The following is a 20,263-nucleotide window of genomic DNA, read 5'->3' on the forward strand; positions in this document are numbered from 1 at the left end:
ATGCTGAACGTTATGTTGCTAAGATGCCTAGAAGGCAGTTGTGCGCATCGAAGCACGCATAGATAATTTTCAAGTAATTGCGTCATGAAATTGCCTAAAGAAGAGACACCCGGCGATAGCGCCTGCTGGGTAGGCAAAGCAGTACACAAGCGTCCATAACCTCCAACTGCATAGCTTTTATTTCACGAGATGAAGCCAAAATTTTCAATGAATCCATGTTCCTGTAAGGCACGAATGCCAATAAATTCGTGGCGAGTCACAACCTCAGTTAAGAAATATGGGGTAAGGAAAGAAGTCGAAATTCAGCTTCCCGCGAGATTGATCCCCGTGAGTAGAGAACGTTCTGGGTCCCATCACCGCTAGTGACTTCCCAGATCGCATCTGCTCCTGCTCTATGTCTGGCCTTAGGACGTCCTATATTTAAGCGCGGAGTTTACGGCGAGGAAAAGGGGGGGGGGCGGTCATCACAAAACAACGGTTTTTATGATCCCTTCGACGCGCCTCGCACTTTTTCTTCCTGCGACGGAAGCGGACTTTGCGGTGTGTTTGCGTAACGCGCCGGGCGGTTGGACTCACTGCCCGGCCGGCGAATGTCAACAGTGAAGTGGCCGCACCGCACCGCCTTTCCTCTCGCTCTCGTTGCAGCGAATAAATCAGGCTGCCTCCGCAGGTCGCAGTCGAACGGCGAACAGAGGCAAACAGCCGAGCGGCCCGAAGACGCGCCGCCCGCGCCGGTCTCAAGGACTCCCCCGCGGCCTGGCCTGGCCTGGCTGGCCTGGCGCCCCACTCCTCGAGTCCACCTGCAGCCTGCAGCCTCGCTGCAAACAGCGAGGCACGGTACCACCAGCGCCGCGACCAGCTCGACGGGGTCGGAGATGGAGATCCCCAAGTCCACGAGCACGGTGCGCGTCGAGGTGTTCTCCAGGTGCACCTGCGACCTGTGTCTGTCAGGGAGAGGTGAGTGTGCGGCGTGTTCCCAAGGAGCTGATCCACCTTGATTTTGCTTTGGAAACTGAATGCAGCTGCCGAAAGGACCAGTTATACCTCGCGATCGCACCCTCCAGCCCTCCAGCGCCGTTCTCTGGAAGCCCCCGCCTCCATCCACGTGAGCAGAGATCGTGGACCGCTTGTTGCAGAATTAACTGTTTTCCCCTTATCTAATCGTCCGTCTCCGTCCGGCGGGGGCGTTGTCCCGAAGTCCATTCATTCCATTCGAAGCCCGGCGGTCCGCGCGCTCCTCGCCGAGGGGAGGGGGTTGTCCGCGCTGCCCGCCCCGTCCTTCCAAGGCCTGGCCGAAGCCTGGCCACGGCCGCCCCTCGCTCCACCCACTGCAGGCAGCTCCAGCCGTTTGGCTCCAGCGGTGGGGCCGTTTGGCTCCAGCTGATCCGCGCGGCTCGTACTCGCTCGCACTGGATTTCCGCGTGCGGCCCTCCGCCACCCCTTTGCCTGCCGTTGCCGCCCAGGGCCCGGATCGATAGGCCTTGCCTAGCCACAGCCATCCCTTCGAGACCCTTCCCCCGGGCCTCCTCGAGGCTCTCCCAGACTTTCCCTACTCGGGTGCCCGAGTCCTTGACGCCGGTCTTGGCGTCCCCCGGACTCGACGAGCCCGTCGCGTCGCTGGCGGGACCTTTGGCCCGGGTGCCTCGCCTCGCGGTCCTCGCGGTACCCGTCTCGCGGAACCTGTCGTGCAGCCGCACCCGCCCGCCGTCGCCAGGGCTGCCACCGCGACACGCACCCGAGCGGCCGCTCGTACGAGGGACCGCCCGCCCGCCGTCAAGGGTTGCGCCTGTTTCGAATCGGAGAGGTACTCTTGGTCGAATGCCGCGCGCGCCAAGCGGACTTCCGGCGGAGCGTCGCGGCGGTACCGGTACCTTTTCTGTCGGTGGGTTGGCTGCCTGGCGCCCCAGTCCCATCCCCGCCTCTGCCTTGCGGGTTGCCTAGCTCGGCAGTGGCAGTAGCTGCAGCGCGCTGTCGTCATGTTGACGTGCCGTGCTGCCCTGCCTTAAAATTTAGCTTTTTTACATGACTTGGTGCTACTTTCGTAGTGTCTCGTAGTGGTTTCGACTTAGGAAACTTTAGCTGTCAACCGTTGGAAATTCTATTTTCATACTGACAATGGGTGGAACTGAAGGTCCTCCTCACGATCCAGGACATGGAGTTGGTCTGTCCCATGCGGATGAAGTACGTCTTGAAGAACTGTTCAAGCAATTAGATAGAGATGGCAACGGCAGGATTGACATCCAGGAGCTGTCCAACGCGCTCAAAGACTCGGGCGTGCACCACACCTATGCCAAGGTAAGTGGGCCTTGTGTTATTGAGGTTAAGGTCGCCGTTTACGACCTAGCAAGCTAGCATGACAGTTGGGAGTTGGAGGGGAAATAGTTCACTCACCAGATTCGACGTAATTGGCATTTACATGACGTGTTTGCTGTACGGGATTAACGTGTTTTCAACACCCCTTAATGATTTTACATAATAGACCCCTTTTGCCATTGATTGTTAACTAAGTCCTTCCTGGTCCTTTCTAAAGATTATTCTTTTCTTAACCTAGTCACAAATTTTTCTGTTTGCCATTTTTATTAGTTTGTTGGATTTTATCATTTCATTAATGAGTCTTTATTTTTTTGCAGAAATTCATTGAACACTCCGATGCCAACAAAAGCGGTGACGTCTGCTTATCCGAATTTATTGAGTATGTCCGAGAACATGAGAAGCATTTGCGGTTGTCGTTTAGTCACATTGACAAAAATAAAGATGGTGGGTTGTTGTTGCTCATTAAATATTTCTTCTCTTAATTAATTTTTAGTTGCAAGTCTTCTTAATGTTATCTTTAACAACCACAGGACGCATTGATCAAGATGAACTTGTTCGAGCTTTCAAGGACCTCGGAGTTGATATTGATCACAGGGAGGCTCTTAAACTCCTGCAGCGGTAAGTGTAATTTTGGTTATCTGAAGTTATTTTTTCTCATCTTGCTTAGTCATGTGTTTGGCTTATCTTGATTCAAATAGACTTTTGTTTAGTTTAATTTTTGAATTTTGACATTATTTTTAAATTTATTCATATTAATCATAGGTTGTGATGTACTGGGTTCAAAATACAGTAATCCTTGAATGATCAGTGTATTTAAGAAACAGTTTTTGGATTAGTGCAAGTGACTTATCACATTTCTATGGAATCCAATCAAACTTTAATCATTTAACTTTTCAGTTAACTTTCTTCCCTCATGTTTTCTTCTTTTTTTCTTGTCTTTTCTGTATCACCACTAGTTCTTTGAGAGTCCCGGCCTGTCATTTGGTGGTGGGTGTAGGTATGTTAGTATTCTGTGACCTGTAGATCCCCTTTCCATGTGGTTTTTGATTTAAAATACCCCTAGAATGTGTACTAACGTTACTAAGATTATAGTTCATTTTCTAGTCTACCCTCTTATATTTTTGATTACCAAACATAGGACCTATCCCTTTCAGTTTTTTTTTTTTTTCACAATATAAATTTATTTTTTAAACACAATTTTTATTCAGCAGATATTTCCTGTCTGAAGACCGTAACTGAATTCTACGGCACCATTCATTTTGGCATGTGCCTGTTTGCTTTTTTTTGTCCTTTTGTCGTAATAATTTTGTTGAAACAATTTTTCAGGATGGACAGAGATGGCAGTCTCAACATCAGCTTCGATGAGTGGCGTGATTACTTAATGTATGCTCCGAGCACCAACATCCATGACCTCATCAAATACTGGCGCCACTCCACTGTGAGTATGACTTTCCCTGATTGGTCGTGCACCTTCGGGATCGCACGTCAGAAGTAAGATTTTGGGGCCAGCAAACGATCGATACCACCATCCGGCACTGCCGCCTGCGACAACATTTTCTTTGGCGCGTGGCGTCTGCTGCGTTTGCTCGCTAGGGTCTCTGTCGCGCGGGGTATCGCGGGGCACCTCTGCGCTACCCCGCGACTCGGCGCGGCTCGCACTCACATCACGGATGCAGTGTAGCGTGGATGTGTGGGACGCGTCCGAACGAACGCAGGGAGAGTCGCGGATGCTGGGACGCTGTTAATTTGTCGGTTCGGACGCACCCCTGCCCTTCCCCGCCCTGGCCGGCCCGGCCTAGGCCCGGCCGGCACCACAGTGTCAAGAGTCCGCGGAAGCCCCGATCCGAGCCCCGAGCCGCGCCGGATCCAATTAGCGGGCCACATGGCGGGCAGGACGAGCACGAGGACGTCGACGAGGACGTCCCGGCGACAGGCCCGGCCGGTCACTGACGGCTCGGCCGCGGCGCCGCGGCGGACGGCGAGCCACGGATTACGAGGCGATGACGACGCCGTCCGCTGCCGCATATCCGTCCGCGCTCCGCGCTCCGCGTCCATCCCGCCGATTATGCGGCCTGACATTGGGATGGCGATAGCTTAGCGCGGCCAAGCCAAGCCAAGCCAGGCCCCGCGGTGTCGCGGTACACGCCAGTGTCGCGGTACGGCTCGGGCTCACGAGACGCGGACGGCTGCCGAGACGCGACGAGACGCGAGAAGCGAGCGAGGCGAACCGAGGAGGCGTCTGTGTTTTTGGCGCGACAACCGTGGTCGCCGAGGCCGTGTCGCTGGTCCGCGGCTCCGCGGCCGCCATGTTCGCGCTGTGGTACATCCAGGTGGAGGTGAGTGCGAGGTTCGACGCGACGCTGGTGCACTTGCTGAGCGGGCCGAGGAAGCCCCTTGGCGGCGGTGGCGGTCGTGGTCGTGGCCGCCGGCTTCCTGCACGACCCTTGCAGCGTCATGCCGCCAGGCCTTGCGGCGCTGCGTCCTGCGTCGCGGATTCGGCGCGGCAATTTATAGAACTGCGCGGGGCGCAGGGCGCCAGCCAGGGGGTCATCGATACGCACTCCAAGCGCACGCGGCGGACGCGGATCGACGGATCGGCGTCAAGATAGCCGGGATGAGTCGAACTCCAAGCGCGGGTGCGCGATGCGATGTGCGTCAAGTATTATCACACCGCGGAGTGGACTCGCAGTGGAGCCGCGGCGCCCCGGCCCGGCCCTGCCCGGCGGAGGGAAAGCCACTGCCGCTGTGGCTGTGGCGCTCTGGTCCGCTTATCGTACCGCGACGCCGTCTCCGCGTTATCTGCCGTCCACTTTTTTAGTCGCGAAATATACAAATAGTCTTTGGCCGAAGTAGAAACGAGACGGGCCCGCTTGGCGGCACCGTCAGCACTCGGCGCGTGGGCGGCGTGGGTAGCTCCGGCAGGGAAGGACTTTGCCACGCGGGGGTGGCGGTCGCTGAGGTCGCGGGGTTGACGTCGCGGGCCGTGGCCTCTGCGGCCGCTGCGGCTGCTATGGCCGCCCCAATAGATGAAGAAGCACTATCAGATGCGCTGGTGCTCACATCAGCCGCCTCAGGACAACCGAGTTCACACACGACAGAATTGTCAATGTCACAAATCACATTGGAAACAGGCAACCCTTCTGGATCACAAGCCTGCTCCATATCCCTCCCATTACTACTTTTGTCACTGTGTTCACCATCAGGTCCAGGTCGTGCTTCACGAGGCCTTTATGCTATTTGACTCTTCCTACTAAACATCCTGTAACTTTTTGTTGCTTAAAACCCTCGACGCAGTTCCGACAGTGGCCGCCAGAGGCTTCACTTTTGCGCCTCGCGGGTCGAATCCACACCACGTGCGTTCGGAGGGGGAGGCAGATTGGTGGGAAAAGGGGGGGGGGCTTAGAGACCCTCTCGTGTGTTTTCATCCGTTTCGCGTTATTGTCTTGTGCAACACGGCCACTGTGTCAACAGGGGGGCTTATCGAAAGCCGGCCGAAGTCTCCTTGTTGAAATGTTGGTTAGGTCGCCTATTGTTTTGAAACGTGTCATTATTGTCTCGTCTGGACTTTTGTAATTACTGCCCCCTACCGCCCACGCCTTTCAACGCCGCGCCTGCCGCGGAACAGAAACAACACGGCGCGCTGCGGCGTCGGGGAATGACCGGGGAGAACGGGGTGTGGCGCGAAGGGCTCTACACACTCTACATGCGGTTCTGTGAGCTACTCCAGCCAACGCCTTGCAAGGCCGGCAAGGCCTTCGGCAAGCGACGTCGCTCTGCGCCTCGCGGGCCGATTTGGGGCAGCGTGCCGATCGCACCTCTGCCCCCCCCCCCCCCCCCCCCCCCGCCCCGCCGCATGCAGTGATACAGTGGCCGCCACGGCACTCGCGGTGCTCACGGCAATCACAGTGGCCCAGCACCTGACCGGGTGGCCGTCGATAACCAAGCCAGCCCGGCCGACGGATCGTTTCGTCCGGCTGTCTCTGTCGCACTCCCGGGCCGCTCCGTAGCGTTCCGTAGCGGTGCGAGAGAGATAGAGGGAGACAGAACAAACGATATCCGTTTGGATTGCTCGCTATCAGATGGGTCTGGCCGGGACCGGACCGGGGACCACCGGGGACACTCGGCCAGGGTGAGGAAGGCGGGGCAGCAGACTGATTCCGAGAGTCGTTTCGGTTCTCTGTCTCTATCGCACCTATAGGGGGCCCCCTTATGAGTGCGAGGTAGTAGAGCGATGAAAACGACTCTCGGAATCAGCCTGCGATGGGCTTCGCTAGGCTACGCCGGGGTTGGCGGGCGGCCCCGCCGGACCCGGCCCCACTGCGTCTGGCCCTGCGTCTCCCTCGTGTTTGAGGGCGGTGTGTGCCTGCGGCCAACAACTAATACCGCTGCGTCAGGCTGCGCTTGGCTCCGCTGCGATGGCGATGCCGGGGCTGGGGCTCAATTTGCCGGGCCACTCGTCGGCATCCGCGTTTGCGGCGTTTCGGCGTTTGCGGAGACCCCCGGGGGAAGGGCGTGGAAAAGCTGGCGTGTTTGTGGCCGTGTCGGAGCTGCAGCTGCGCGGGGAAAGGGGAGGGGTAAGTTTCGGTGTGGCCCTCCGGGGTTGTGGAAAGGTTGGCGGCGCGCGCAGCCCACGCGGTCCGCGGGCCGCGGGACGCGTGCGTTTGGCGTGAAAGGGAAGTCCGAATGCTGGACTCCGACGCGGCGTGGTGCAACGGGAGCGTCACCCACCGGCGTCGCCGCAGTGCATTGTGGGCGCTGCAGGCCTGGCGGCCTGGTTTCTAACGGCGTCGCGCGCCGCTGCCTCTCTCGCACCCCTACGGGAGACCCCACGAGTGCGAGAGAGAGAGAGAGAGCGACGGATCCACTGCTGGATTGGCGCGGCACACGGCGCACCACGTGGTCGGGCCTCGACGTCTTATCGCCGCGTGCCTCCGTCTGTCCAGTCTTTCTTTTCTTTTTCCTCCTCGTTGCTGCCGCGGCTGTTGTTCGGACCGGGCAGCCCTGTGCCGGCTCGCACCGGCTCTGACAATGTCCTGGCCGTCCTGCCGTCGCTCTCGGCGTGGCGGGGCTTCTTGATCGCTTTGGAAGTGCGCAGACTGATCCCGTTTTCGTCGCTCTGCCTCCCTCGTTCTCAGCGTTCCGTGTAGGCGCGAGAGAGACAGAGCAACCGAAAACCCGCGAAAACCACTCTCGGAACCAGTGTGCCCGCTGGTCGGATCAGCAGAGCGAGGAGAGCAAGCGAAGCCCACCAGTGGCGCGGGGCGGGACAGCCACAGGTGTGCAACTCGCACTACTGTAGATGAGGTGGCCGCTGGCCGTCGTTCCCGGCGGTGTGGACGGTGTAGGTGTGAGGCCTCTCTGGTTAGGCAGTCAGTGCCAAGGCGGCGAACGGTCGGGTCGGGTTGGGTTGGTCGACCCCGCGGGCGCATGCCTTGCCCAGCCTTGCGATGCGACGGAAAAGGGGGGGGGGGGGGAGCAGGGGCAAAGTTCGCCCTGCAATCTGGCTCGGCCGCGGGCAGGCCGCCGGGGATCGGCAGCGGAATAATATGATTGCGGCTCAAAACGAACATGATGGGTGCAATTTCACTGGCCGGCCGGCCTGGCGGTGGTGTCCGTCCGCCCGCCGTCCGCCGCCAGGGCGTCGATGGAGGCGGCCGGACCGCGGGCGGGTTCCACGGACGATAACGCCTCTGGGCGGCGCGCGCCCCGGCCTCCTGTGGCCGCAATGAGCGGACACGCGGACGGCGGGCAAGGCTCGCTTGATGAGGCCGAGGGCGGGACCCGCGGCGGCCACGGCGGCCACTGCCCCCAGTGTAGGGACACCTGGCGACCCGGGCCGGGCCGCGGGGCGCGACGCGGTGGTGCATGAGGCGCAGAAAGTGAGACAGTCAGTCACTCGGTCGCCATGTCGCGGCCACGCGGTGCAGTGCAGCGCCGTCGCGCCGAGCTTATCTGCCCGCGACGCCCTTTCCGTTTGAATGGCTCCGAGTGGCGGGCAGGCTAGGCCTGGCGGCGCGTGGCGTGGTGCAGCCCGGTGGGGCGCGGCGGCGCGGCGGCGCGGCGGCGCGGCGGGGCCTTGGCGGCAGACGCTGCCCAGACGGGTGGCCGGCCGCGCTCGGCCGCGGGGCACCGCGGGGTCCCGCCGGAGGCATGGCCGCGATAGCGGTGCAGCTCGGTGCAGAGCGCGGCCATTGGCGCCCGCCACCGCGAGGGTAGGCAGGCCGCTGGGCTCCCACGGCTCCGGCGGCGTCCTCCGGGACCGCCTCCCCGCCCCTCCCCCGCCCCGCGCGCCCGGAGTCCCGCACGTCGCCACGCCGTCGGCGCCGCGGCCGGAAGGCCAGGCCGCACCCCTGCCGCAAGGAAGCCTCGGCGCCGACGCGGACCGCGCGGACTTTGTTGCGCGCGCTGACGTCACCGAGTCCCTCAAGCTGCGCAGCAGAGCAGGCACTCCACCGGCAGGGTGCGGGCCGTGCCGGCCAGGGTCCGCGCTAGATTGGACGGAGCGGTGCAGCACGCCGAGCACGCGGCGACGACATGCACGCCGAGATAGTGGACCGGTGCACTTGCGTGCCTCCCTCGCCGCCCCCGCGGGGCCCCTCGGCGGCGAGGCTGTCACATGTCACGTGCCTCGCGCTGCGTGATGTGCCTCAGTGTATCACACGCTTTGTACCTGCCGGCGGCGGGCTGGTTGGGCTAGTTTGCTCTGGCCTCCCTGCCCGTGGGCGTCGCCGGCCGTTGTCCGCGGGGGTCGCTCGGTCGCATGGACTCGGGGGTCTTGGACTCGCGGGGGTCGAGTCCGTGGCGCGCGGCTTGACGATGCGATAAGTGCCCCCGCTCGCTCCATGGCCATGGCCGTGCCGCGCGGGTCGCGGGTCGCAGCACTGTCCGCTCCAGGACGGCGTACTGGTTGTGGGAGCGCGGTGTTGCGCCCGGCCGCCCCGCTCACGCAATGGCACGAGAGTCGCTTTGGAGACCTATGAGTGCGAGGGAGACGGAGCGACCTAATCGACTCTCGGAATCAGTCTGCAGTGCAGGGCACCCGAGGGCACCCCACCCAGGGCAGCGCAGGGCGGATGTCACCACGTGCACTACAGCATAGACTGTTTGGCCGAGTACGCCGCACTGTTGTTCGTTTGTTTTTGTTTTTGCTGCACTGCACACACTGGCTGGTGCGCGCCCGAATGTCGCCGAATGTCGGGAGTGTTTTGATTGCGTTACCTCATGCGTCAGTAGTGCCCGCACCGATAGTAGCGGAAGGAGCACCAAGGGGCGAGAGGCGAGATGAGTGTCTCTCGAAAAGTCGGCGTACCCTCGGCTTGGCGACTCTTCATTTCAGGGCGTGACCCGCGTGACGCACCCGCTCACTGATGGTTCGCGAAATGCGTTGCGAAATTTTTCGAAGCGCTTTAGCGACAGTGCAGATATTGCACCGCGGGAGGCGTTGGAGTGGCCGAGGGACTCTCCTGGCCGATTGGACCACTTGGTCGTCGTCGTCCGTTACCCCGAACGGCTTGGGGCGAGCCCCATGACGTGCTCGCCTTGCCGACCGGCTAACTAGTTCCACCTAGTGCTTTCTAGCTTATTGCGCCTGTCTGTTACATCGGCGGTCCTGTGACCAGTGACGCCGGTGCTCCAATTCACACCCGGGCCCGCGCATCTCAACTTGATTACTTCAATTTTTTTAATTTTAATTTTGTGCGTCAGCGGGCTGCGATTTATCTTACATTAGTAATGGCCTCGGTGGAAGAAGTACTTGAACGGCGCCGCTTTTTTTTCGGTCTTAACTGGGCCGAGACGCTTTTTCTGTGCGCCCTAACCTAACCTGCCGCCTTTCAAGTGGTGCTATCTCTCTCTGGGCGCAGCGCGCGGTATCAGCGGCCGTTTCCGCGTCGCTCTGCCCCTCCCCTCCCCTCGCACGCCCCTCCCCCTCCCCTCCCCCGCTCCCCGACGCACGTTATAAGACAAGCGCCCCCGGGGTAATCTGTTGCATTTGCTGGCGGGCCGCTTGTTGGTCGAGTCGTGTCGCGTTCGGCTCCGCGCTCCGCGTCTCGTTCTCGTTCGGTGTCGTTGGCTGCCGCCCCTCTCAGCCTTCGGCTGTCGCGTCCACCGCAGTCCGTCCGTCGCTGTCATGGCCTGCGCCGCCTGCGCCACCGCCGCGCCCCGCGGCCGCGTCCTGGACGACGCCAAGGCGGCCGCCGACGAGCAGAGCAAGACACGAATGTGCGGCCCGCTGCAGGGCGGGCACTGAGTACGCGAGGAGCAGCAGGAATCTCTGGAAGGCAGCGATCTGGCTGAGTGCTGGAGACGATCCGGTGACAGTGTGTCGGCGTAACGCAGTGACAGTCTAGTGACTTCTAGTGAACGGCCAGTGACAGTTTAGTGAGTCGAGTGACAGTCGAGTGACAGTGTGCCGAGTGCCCCCCGGACTACAAGACCCTCGTCAAGATGATGCAGCAGCACGGGCGCCCCGCCATGCGGCCTGCCCTGGAGCTGGCGAGGCCCGCCATCAGGCACCTGACGGTGGGGCCTGCGGTGCCCGTCCACGGCGCCCTGCTGGCGCCCAGCGCCGTGCGCCACGCCCGCCACGCCCACGAGGCCGGCTGCATCGTGTGCCGGTCCCTGGTGTTCCGCCTGCGCCTGGCGCTGGCCAAGGTAAAGGAGTGCGAAGCGCGAAGCGTGCGAGGATTGTGTGACAGTGTAGTGCAACGGTCGCGCGCCGCCCGGCCGGCCCGGCCGCGGTTGCTGCGGTCGCCGCGATGATGACGCGCCGCCTTATCTCCGGGGAGCTTCCCCGCCCGCGGCTGCCCCGGCCGGGGCCCCCGGCCTGCCACGCGCCCGCCGCCCGCCAGGGCCCGCTAGCCGAAGCAGGCTTCTGCCAGGTGCCCTGCCTCAAGCTGCCCTGCCGCGGAGAACTCGTCTCGGACGAGTGGTACCCCGCGCGGTGGATACTCCGCGTTGTGGTGCCCGGGGTAGCGCCGCTCGGTGGCCGTGAGGTGCGGTGCGGCCTGCCCCGCGGGGGAAAGGGAGGAATGGGGGGGGGGGGGGGCTTCGACTTCGGACTTCCCTGCACCGGCGGCGGACCGCGGCCGCGAGGCGATTGGGTTGAAGAGGTCCCCGTGACTAGACGTTCGCGGAAAATTGTGGCGAGAACTTTGAGACTTGGCCTGTTGGTTCCGCCGGGCTGAGATTGAACTTCGGGTGCTTGGCAGTGCCGCTGCTATCGGCCGGCCGGGTGCGCTTGCCGCTTCATTCGGACAGGGCGACACGGAATCGGTCCCACGCGCCGAGCGAGGCCAAGATGGCATCCATGATGGCATCAGAGATGGGGTCGCGCCACACTTGTTGTTTGATCCAGGCCGCGACCGCCCTGGTCGCCCTGGTTCCGATTCGGCCCGCCGTCGCCCGTTACCATGGCTACAGGAGGTCTTTGCTCGGTGCACAGCGAGCCCCGCAGCGCGGTGACACAACGGCGATAACCTCTGGCCCCCGTCGTGGGGGCCGACGGCGGCCGCGCCAAGCCAAGCCATAAGCGGCGGTAGTAACGTGTTTTGGCGCGCCGTGGGCAAGTAACGCCGCGGCGTCGCGACGTGGCCGCGAGAGGGAGCGGGTGGGGGAGGGAGGAGGGAGGTCAGCCCTTGGCATTGCTCGGTCGCGGCGGCGCCACCGCCACGGCCACCCCGACGGCGGCGGTGACGACGAGGACGACGGTGTCCGATGCTGTGACGTCACCGTCCCGCAAATCACGCGCCGATAAGGATAGCGCCGGGATCAGGTGCGGAGCTTCCTACAATTCCGCTTCCAAGCAACCCCCTGGGTCCTGGCGGTCCTGGGCAATCGCCCGCAATGGGCTGTTGGAACACTGCGCCGCGGCGGCTGGCGCCAAAGCGCGCCAAAGGCGTACCTCGCCTGTTACCCAACGCGGATCAGCCTTCGCGATCCCCGCGGCCCCGCCCCGCCCCGCCCCGCCCCGCCCCGCCCCGCCCCGCCACGTGCTGCACCAGTTGTGCAGACTGCAGTCCGCGAGCGCGTCCGGTCTGTCGGTCCTGGACCCTGGTCGCAAGGCGCAAGGCGGGGCCAGAGGCGGGGCCCTTGGCCTTGGCGTTGATCCTGTCTGGCCGCGGCCAGCCCGGCCAGCCGCCGCGACCCACTTCGCTTGTTGGACAACGCGTCGTGGCCACGTGGCCAACACGTGGCCGCACCCCGCCCCGCCCCGCGTCGAGCCATGCCGTCCTTTCTCCTGGTCAGCTGAGCGGCCCGGTGCCGTGGGGCCTCGCGAGGCGCGAGTCGGCGCAAGGCGTGTGGGTCTTGCGCAACCTGGCGCGGTGACGGCGGAGTGGGCTGCTGGAGGCGGCAGGCGGCCCCGGAAGGAAAGAGGGGGTCGTCGAACGGGGTCACGGCGTCGGGACCCTGGGCCGGGACAGCCCGGGCGCGGGGAAGTCCGGGCACCGCTCCAGTGACGCATGCCGTGCGCTCGTTGGAAAGGACGCGATAGGCTCAATGCACCGTGGGTGGGCGTGGGACTGGCGGCGGGGGCTTTCGGATCCGAAGCGGCTTTGGTGCGGTTGTCCCCGAACCTTGACGCCCTGGCGGAGCTGGGCGGCGCTGGTCGGCGCGCGGGGTTGCCTCGGTGCACGTGCCCACCTGTACAGCACGCCGCGCTTTGTGGTGGACGGCGGCCGGGCGGGGCTTCTGAGGTTTAGCGTGCCGGCCGTGCCGGCTTCGGCTGGCCGCGGGGCTGGCGGGCTGGCGCTGGCAACGTCGCGTGGCGCCGTATCTATCCGCGACTGACTTGGCCGTCGACCATCCCATCCCATCCCGCCAGCAGCCCGGGCCGCGGCCGCGACCGCCCGCTGCCTCGGCGTCGCGGCGCGTCGTGGTGCCAACGTGTGGACGCCGCCGGCCACAATGAAGGGCTGCGCGGCGGTCGATTTGCGGCGGTCATTCTTGGCTTCCGCCCCTCACTGCGTTCCGTTCCGTTCCGTTCGGGGCGGCTAGTGGCGGTGGGCAGCGCGGAGTGCCCCAAGTGCAGCCGAGCGCCCCAAGTGCCCCCACCCCCGCGGCGTTCGTCCACCTGACGACCTGCCGGCCGCGCGCCGTGCACCGTAATCCTGGTGAAAGTGGTGCGCGGCGTGCGCGAAGCGAAGCGCCAAGCACCGCCAAGAGCGGCGCGGAGCGGCGCGCGCAAGGCCGTACCACTTTTGTGTGGGTTTCACTTTCTATGCCTCAGCCTCTGCCATTTGCCACGACACTGGCATTTTTCATTGGTAGCACAGAGCAGTTTGCTTTGCGAACGAAATGTCTGTGTGTCCACCGTTGGAGAAGGAGCGGCTGATGTTCTCCAGCCGGTGGCGAGGTGGAGACAAGCGTGTCCACGCGATGGCAAGGTGAAGGCTGGAGAGTGCCGCCGTCATCGTCATCGGCATCCTCGGGATTCCGCCGGCGAGAACGTGGAGGTGGTGGAGGTGGCCAGCTGCCAGATCGCACCAGCTGCGGCTAGCCCCAGCGGCCCCAGCGGCCCCAGCGGCCCCAGCCCGCCCTCTCCCTGCCCGACTTGCTGCGGACCTGGCGGCTGCTGACGGCTGGCTGGGCTTGGCGGTTTGGCTGGCTGGCTTGGCGTGTGACTCAACTCAGTCTGCTCCCGTCTGTCGGCTGCGCTGCGTTGGGCAGGGGGGAGACTTGTCGGCGGCAGCGCGCGCGGCAACGCGACGAACGGTTCGTCTGCGATTTACGACGTCTCAAGTAGTGCCGCACCGCGTTCGCGGGTGTGTGTGACAATGGATATACTCGATATGGATTATTACTTGCATCATGTCATCAAGATCTACCAGGTACGGTGTTGGTGACAAGACCACAACTCTGGGTGGACTGGTGGGGTTCCAGCAGAAGGAGGCCGTGTCCGTTTGGAGGAAAGTGACGGTTCCGGCGGCCGGCGGCTGTCCGCGACTTCTTGGCCCTTCTTTGAGTGGGATGTTGGCCGCCCCGCGGAGCCCCAATCGCAGAGGCCCCGGGGCCCGCCCCGGCGGCGGCCCGACACATGAGGAAGTGAGGTTAGGTGGGATGGGCTGTGGCTGTTCCCTGCAGCTGCTTGTTGCACTGCTCTGCTGCACCTGCGGCTGACTTGCTCTTTTGAGTTGAACACCTGATGCCAAGCAGCTCGGCACTTGTAAATTTGATTACATGAAGGACGTCAGCCGTCCATTTATCGGGGCACACAACGGGCTGTTGCCTGCTGTTGCCACCTAGCAGACGACTTTTCGGGAGCCGGTTGGCGGTGGTAACGGCACCTTCAAGGTGCCCCGGTCGCTGTGCCTGGTGGTGCCGGCTCAGTTGTGCCCCTCCTTGGACGTGTGGGAATTTGTTATGGCGACATGGGTGGCCCTCGCGACCCCTGCCCGATGTGGATCGGACTGCAGTCTCTTTCCCTCCGAGGTGCGAACAGAGAGGTTATGTTGCCGTGGAGTGCCGCGGTGGACCTCGAGAGGGAGAGCGCCAGCTCCCGCCCTTACGATGAATGCTCCGTCGTTCGCCGGACGAGTGCACAGTCTTGTCGGTCTGGCTGCAGGTGGATTCCGGTGGCAGGGTTTGGCGCGGCGGTTCGCTCTTTGCTCGCCGAGTTCATGTTGCCCTCGCCTCTCTGACCTTAGGGCAGCCGCCGCTTGCGCCCCAACACCACCCACGCCCCCTCGGTTACCCTCGGCCCTCGGTCAGCTGTGCTGTGCCGCTGTGGCAGTGTGGTGGCAGCCTCCCCACGTGGCCGACGCGGCTGCCGCGCATGCGCTCGCTCGCCCGGCCGCCCCTTTACACCTTGCAAATGGAAAGGGGCGGCGGGGGTGGCCTTCCCTCCCCGCCTCTATGATGCAATCATCCTCAGCTTTCATTCATTCCCCTTGGCGGCGCATCTCTCGGCCATTCAAAGATCGCGCGACGCGGTCCCTCTTTTCTGGCGGTGTAGAGTGCACCGGGTTTAGTGAACGCACGGGTCGCGACGACGGCGCCCCTCGTGCCGCGTGCCCCTCCCCCCTCCCCCTTCCTGTACTAACTTTACTGTACGGCGCGTCGGCTGCCGCCCCCTCCCCTCCCCCCTCTCTCTTTTCGCGTCGCGACGTCGCGGCTGCAGCGGTGCAGGTCTGGGCATGCCCGCCGGGGTTGCGTTGCCGCCGCCGCTGCAGCAGGCAGGCCGGGGGTGCCTGGCCAGGAGGGCAGGGCAGTGTGGTCGCGGTGCGCGGGGTGGCAGCACGGACGGTCCGCGGACGACGCCGCCGCGGTGCGGTGCGGTGCGGGCTGCAGGTGCATCGACTCCCTACAGTGGTGCAGTAGCGTGCGGTAGCGCAGTGGCAGGCCGGCATGGCGTCGCAGAGCACGCGCCCCGCCCAGGACGGCGACGCCGACCCCTTGTGGCGGCACGAGAAGGTGAGGACCAGTGCGGCGTTGACGGCACCGTCGGTGTCCTGGAGGGGCCTGTCCCTTCCGCACCCGCAAGTGCAGGAAAGAGACTTCCCTGCTGGGAGCTGGATCCGCGTCGCGGTCGTCGCGGTGCGGCGGGGCAAGGCGAACGGATTGACTCGAGCTGCCGTCGCTGTCCTCCCTCCGGGCTGGGCGGCTGGGCGTTGCGGAGTGGTTCAGAACGGTCGTTGCCGCCTCTGTCGCTCTCCGTGAGGTGTGAGAGGGACGGCAGCGACACGGCCAAGGCAGGGCGGCTGGGCGTATTTCTGCTCGGCGTCGTTGGAGGTTATCCGCGTCGGCCGTCGGGCCGTCGCCGTCCCGCCCGGCGATGCGGTGCGGTGCGGCAGGGAGTAGGAGGGAAGGTCGCGGCTGGCCGCGGCGCGGGAGAACAGCTGGGCTATCGACCGGGACACGGCACGGCACTGCATGTGGTGCTGCAGCGCGGCGGCCGGGCAGCCCGGCGGGGGGAGGGGGAAGAGGGCGGCAACGGGGGACGGCGCCACAGCTGATTTGGTTGCGACCTTCCGCCTGGTTTGCAGAAATGCAGTCGATGGGCGGAGCAGGGGGAAGGGGAAGGGGAAGGGTTCGAACTTGTGATTCGCAACCCGGGCATCAGACTGATGAGAGTCGTTTTCGTCGTTCTGTCCCTCTCGCACCTATACGGTACGCCCCATGCGGGGGAAGTCCAGTCCGGGACCACGAGAGGGCCGGTATTGGGCGTACCCTCATGGCTGGGGGAAGTACCTTTTTCAAAACAGCACTGTAGTTCTTGTTACTAAATTTGGCCCGTCTTGTTTTCTTGTGTTGCAGTACCTGGACATCGGGGAAGACATGAACGTCCCCGATGACTTCACCCAGAACGAAATGGTGACGGGTATGTGGTGGCGCCACCTGGTGGCTGGAGGCGTTGCTGGCGCGGTGTCCCGAACTTGCACGGCGCCGCTCGACAGACTCAAAGTGTACCTGCAGGTGAGAGACCAAGGAGACGCAGCGCACCAGTCACTTCGCGCTGCATTTTGACATAAAACGGGAAATTGAAAATCGAATTCTGTTTCACAGGTCCATGGAACCAAGTCAACCAGTATTAAAACATGTCTTCAAAGCATGTTGCATGAAGGTGGATTCTGGAGTCTTTGGAGGGGAAATGGCATTAATGTACTCAAAATCGCTCCAGAATCTGCTATTAAATTCATGGCATACGAGCAAGCTAAATGTGTTATTCGTGGAACTCAGGCAAGAGAGCTCACAATTTATGAGCGTTTTTGTGCTGGTTCTCTTGCTGGTGGTGTTAGTCAAACTATCATATATCCTCTAGAGGTAAGTTTTATGGTCTGACAAGTTCACTCATCTTTTAAAAGAGTAAATGCCCATTTTAACTCCATTTTTTTCCACTCTAGGTGATGAAAACTAGGCTTGCATTGCGCAAAACAGGACAGTACAAGAGCATAGTAGATGCAGCTAGGAAAATATATTTACACGAAGGCCCTAAAAGCTTCTACAGAGGCTATGTTCCGAATTTGCTGGGTATTATTCCTTATGCTGGTATTGATCTGGCTGTGTATGAAGTGAGTGTCGTGTTGGAAATTTTTTTTACTTTATCTGTTTTAAATAATTTATTTTTTCCTTTACTCTATGTTTATGTACTTTTTGTTTTGTTACTACAGACACTGAAAAATTCTTATCTCCGAAAACATTCATCCAACGAGTCACCCTCTGTTTTTCTCCTTCTGGCTTGTGGAACAATTTCAAGTACTACTGGTCAAGTTTGCAGCTATCCACTAGCATTAGTTCGCACACGTTTACAAGCACAAGGTTGTTAACTTTTTAATGCATGCTTGTGTCCTCCGAGAATGAATTGTTGTTTATAGACCTTTAGTAACAGGTGTTTCTGTTCACTCTTTTTCAGTAATCACTGCCCAGCCGGGTGGAACCATTGCTGCACACCCCAGCACCATGACATCACTCATCAGAGAAATCTTCAGAAATGAGGGTGTCTCAGGACTATACCGTGGCCTCACTCCAAACTTCATGAAGGTTGCCCCGGCTGTTGCAATTAGTTATGCTACATATGAAAGATGCAGGGAAACGTTGGGTGTGAACATGACGTGATGGTGTTTTTTATTAATCTTAGAAAATGATTAATTGAAAGAACTCCATGTGAAGGGTAGGGCAGATAGCTGTATGTTGTGTGAGTTACTGGCAGGCCAGCTCACATACCTACCAGCACTCAGTGTGGGCAGCCACCCACTTTAACTTAATTTATATTTATTTTTGTGATGTGAAATGGTCAGGGTGTAAGTCATCAAGCACTGCTGAGATCCCCAGTCCCAATCCCCGGCTTTCATATTTCTTTGTTTGTTTTTTCAAGCTCTTGAGTATTCCTTTTTACTCTTGAAAAACTTGCAATGTCAACATTGGTTAGCACTTTTTACTCTGCTTTCCTTCTTTTTATTAATTTGACTATGTGTTCCAATTGTTCTACAGTTTAATTGGAGCAGTGTTTGTGTTGTTTCCCCACATCAGTAAACAGAAATTTAGGAGAAAATTGTGATAGAAGTTTCTGTAGAGAATACTCTCTCAGCAGTGGACTTGACTAATTTAGATATGTATAAGCAGCTGTGATTTCATTACTTTTAAGATTTCCCAGTGGTATTAGGACAAAGTGTGTATGGTTTCTCTTCTGTGTCTCTTATTTTCCATTGCTTCTCTTGTCTTAGTCATCAATCTTGAAAACTTTCACTATCTTTGCTTACCAGAATAAAGTACTTCAAAAAACTCTGTATCTCTGTTATTAAATTATATGGTTAAACTCCATTCACATCTGCAAATTTTTAAATTTGACTGATAGTTTCATAGACCAGAATACTGTACTGAAGCAAATGGAAGATTCGAAGTCACCATTAGATAGGAATGCTGGTGTTTGAATATTGTTGTGTCATTATTTAGCTGTGATTTTGCTTAACTTGCCAGTAATTTTAAGGGAAAGTGTGAATTCCATATGAACTGGGATGTCAAGGAAATGTTTCACTGAAATGATATTTGTTGATTTGTCCCAATTGTTATTGTTACTAGAGGCATATTCAAACCTCTTACAACTACCATATTTTTATCTGGAAATAGCTTGGGTTGCGCAAGTGTCTTAATTTTAGCTTGGTTCAAGTTAATGAATAGACTTTTCCCCTTCTTGGTGTTTGTATTTCCCCAAGATTGAAAGCAGAAGTGTAACAATATTGCTTCCTACCAGATGGTTAGCTTTATTAGTTAATTCAGTATTTGCAGGCGAATACTGTGTTCCTTTTGGTTTGGCCCATGTGCAAAAAGCGCCACCAAATACTCTTAACTTAAATGATAAACAGGAAAAACTAAATATTTTTCCCACATAATTTCTTTTTCAGCTCTATGCTGGTGTTTCTCTTATAGTATTCACTCACAATTTTCCTTCTTTAGGGTTAAGCAGACAAATAAATGCTCAGATCTCTTTTTAAGCATTTTGTAATCTCTTGTCTGAAATTTTTCCTTCAGTAGAAAATGGATGTTTAACTTTTCAGGATTTATATTTTGAACTGTGTATATAGATAGCCATACCATTGTATGTAAACTCTTGTTTTGAAGTGTTACTTGTAAATTACAGATTTTTCACCTTTTAGAAAGTTAAACCTGTTTTTTTGTTCCCATTTCCTTACACTTTTTTGCTTCTTTCATCTTATGTATTTCTAAATAGTAGCTTTTTTTTCAATACATATTCCAGCTGCAAAGACTGATTTTTATGGCTGAATCACTATTCTATGTTATACATTCCCATCAAAAGCCCTGTAGATTATTTTCAAAGAATTATAATAATATTTCATGAACATAATTAACGGATATGAGGCAAGTATCAAAGGCTTGCAGTTGTGAATGCATGATGTATAAATACCGTCCATGTGAAAAAAATTCAATCTCTGGAACTATGTGCTAGCCAGCCTTTGCTTAAAAATTTCACTTTTGGTACAGAAGCAGGATTCATTGAACATACCACCTTACAACAAAGAGGTGCAAATGAACTAGCTTGAGCATTAAACTGATCTAGTATGTGAGTGTTCTCTCTCTCTCATGTATCATTGTCTTCCAATCTTTAATGACATGTAGGTCAATTTAATCTATTTTCATGATATTCTATCTAGGGTTTGGAAATGTGCTTCCAAAATGGAAATGTCTTTCCCTTGTTTAGCCAGAGATAAATTCCAATCCTCTACCAGCTACACCAAACGTGTTATTCCATAAGTATAAGTATTTTTCTTGTCTACTGCTTATGTAACAGCACAGATTAAAATTAGGACACAACAATTTGTTGGAATGGTGCATTAAATAGGGTCCTTGTTGTTATGGCTACACATTAAATTTATTGTATGGTTACAGTGCCTTGTGCTTTACCCCTCTCCAAGACCAGCGGAACTTCTGCACTGGATATGAAGTCAAGACCAGGTTAGGCAAGCAAACCAATTGCCCATGCCCATGCTTGACTCGG

The 20,263-nt window shown here is 58.7% G+C and overlaps 1 protein-coding gene across 5 annotated transcripts; it reads left to right on the forward strand.

Moving 5' to 3' along the window:
• Positions 1–762: 762 nt before the first annotated feature.
• Positions 763–20,151, forward strand: LOC117653104 (calcium-binding mitochondrial carrier protein SCaMC-3). 5 transcript variants are annotated; one of them, XM_034398483.1, is made up of 10 exons: positions 763–957; positions 2,150–2,295; positions 2,631–2,757; positions 2,844–2,931; positions 3,640–3,751; positions 16,567–16,725; positions 16,816–17,073; positions 17,154–17,321; positions 17,421–17,568; positions 17,663–20,151. In XM_034398483.1, exons 1-10 carry the CDS (start codon positions 876–878, stop codon positions 17,863–17,865), a joined length of 1,491 nt encoding a protein of 496 aa, XP_034254374.1. In that variant the 5' UTR covers positions 763–875; the 3' UTR covers positions 17,866–20,151. The 5 variants fall into 5 exon arrangements, with proteins under 5 accessions (XP_034254374.1, XP_034254379.1, XP_034254375.1 ...); XM_034398488.1 differs by lacking the exons at positions 763–957; positions 2,150–2,295; positions 2,631–2,757; positions 2,844–2,931; positions 3,640–3,751 and adding an exon at positions 4,484–4,649; XM_034398484.1 differs by lacking the exons at positions 763–957; positions 2,150–2,295; positions 2,631–2,757; positions 2,844–2,931; positions 3,640–3,751 and adding an exon at positions 10,488–10,965.
• Positions 20,152–20,263: the final 112 nt, after the last annotated feature.

The sequence above is a fragment of the Thrips palmi genome, unplaced genomic scaffold, assembly GCF_012932325.1.
Source record: "Thrips palmi isolate BJ-2018 unplaced genomic scaffold, TpBJ-2018v1 HiC_scaffold_8, whole genome shotgun sequence".
Classification (NCBI taxonomy): domain Eukaryota; kingdom Metazoa; phylum Arthropoda; class Insecta; order Thysanoptera; family Thripidae; genus Thrips; species Thrips palmi.

Coding starts and splice junctions, on each gene's coding strand:
- LOC117653104 (XM_034398483.1), top strand. CDS start 876: ATGGAGATCCCCAAGTCCACGAGCACGGTGCGCGTCGAGGTGTTCTCC. Junction 958..2,149: donor CCTGTGTCTGTCAGGGAGAG/GTGAGTGTGCGG, acceptor CTCACGATCCAG/GACATGGAGTTGGTCTGTCC. Junction 17,569..17,662: donor CACACGTTTACAAGCACAAG/GTTGTTAACTTT, acceptor ACTCTTTTTCAG/TAATCACTGCCCAGCCGGGT.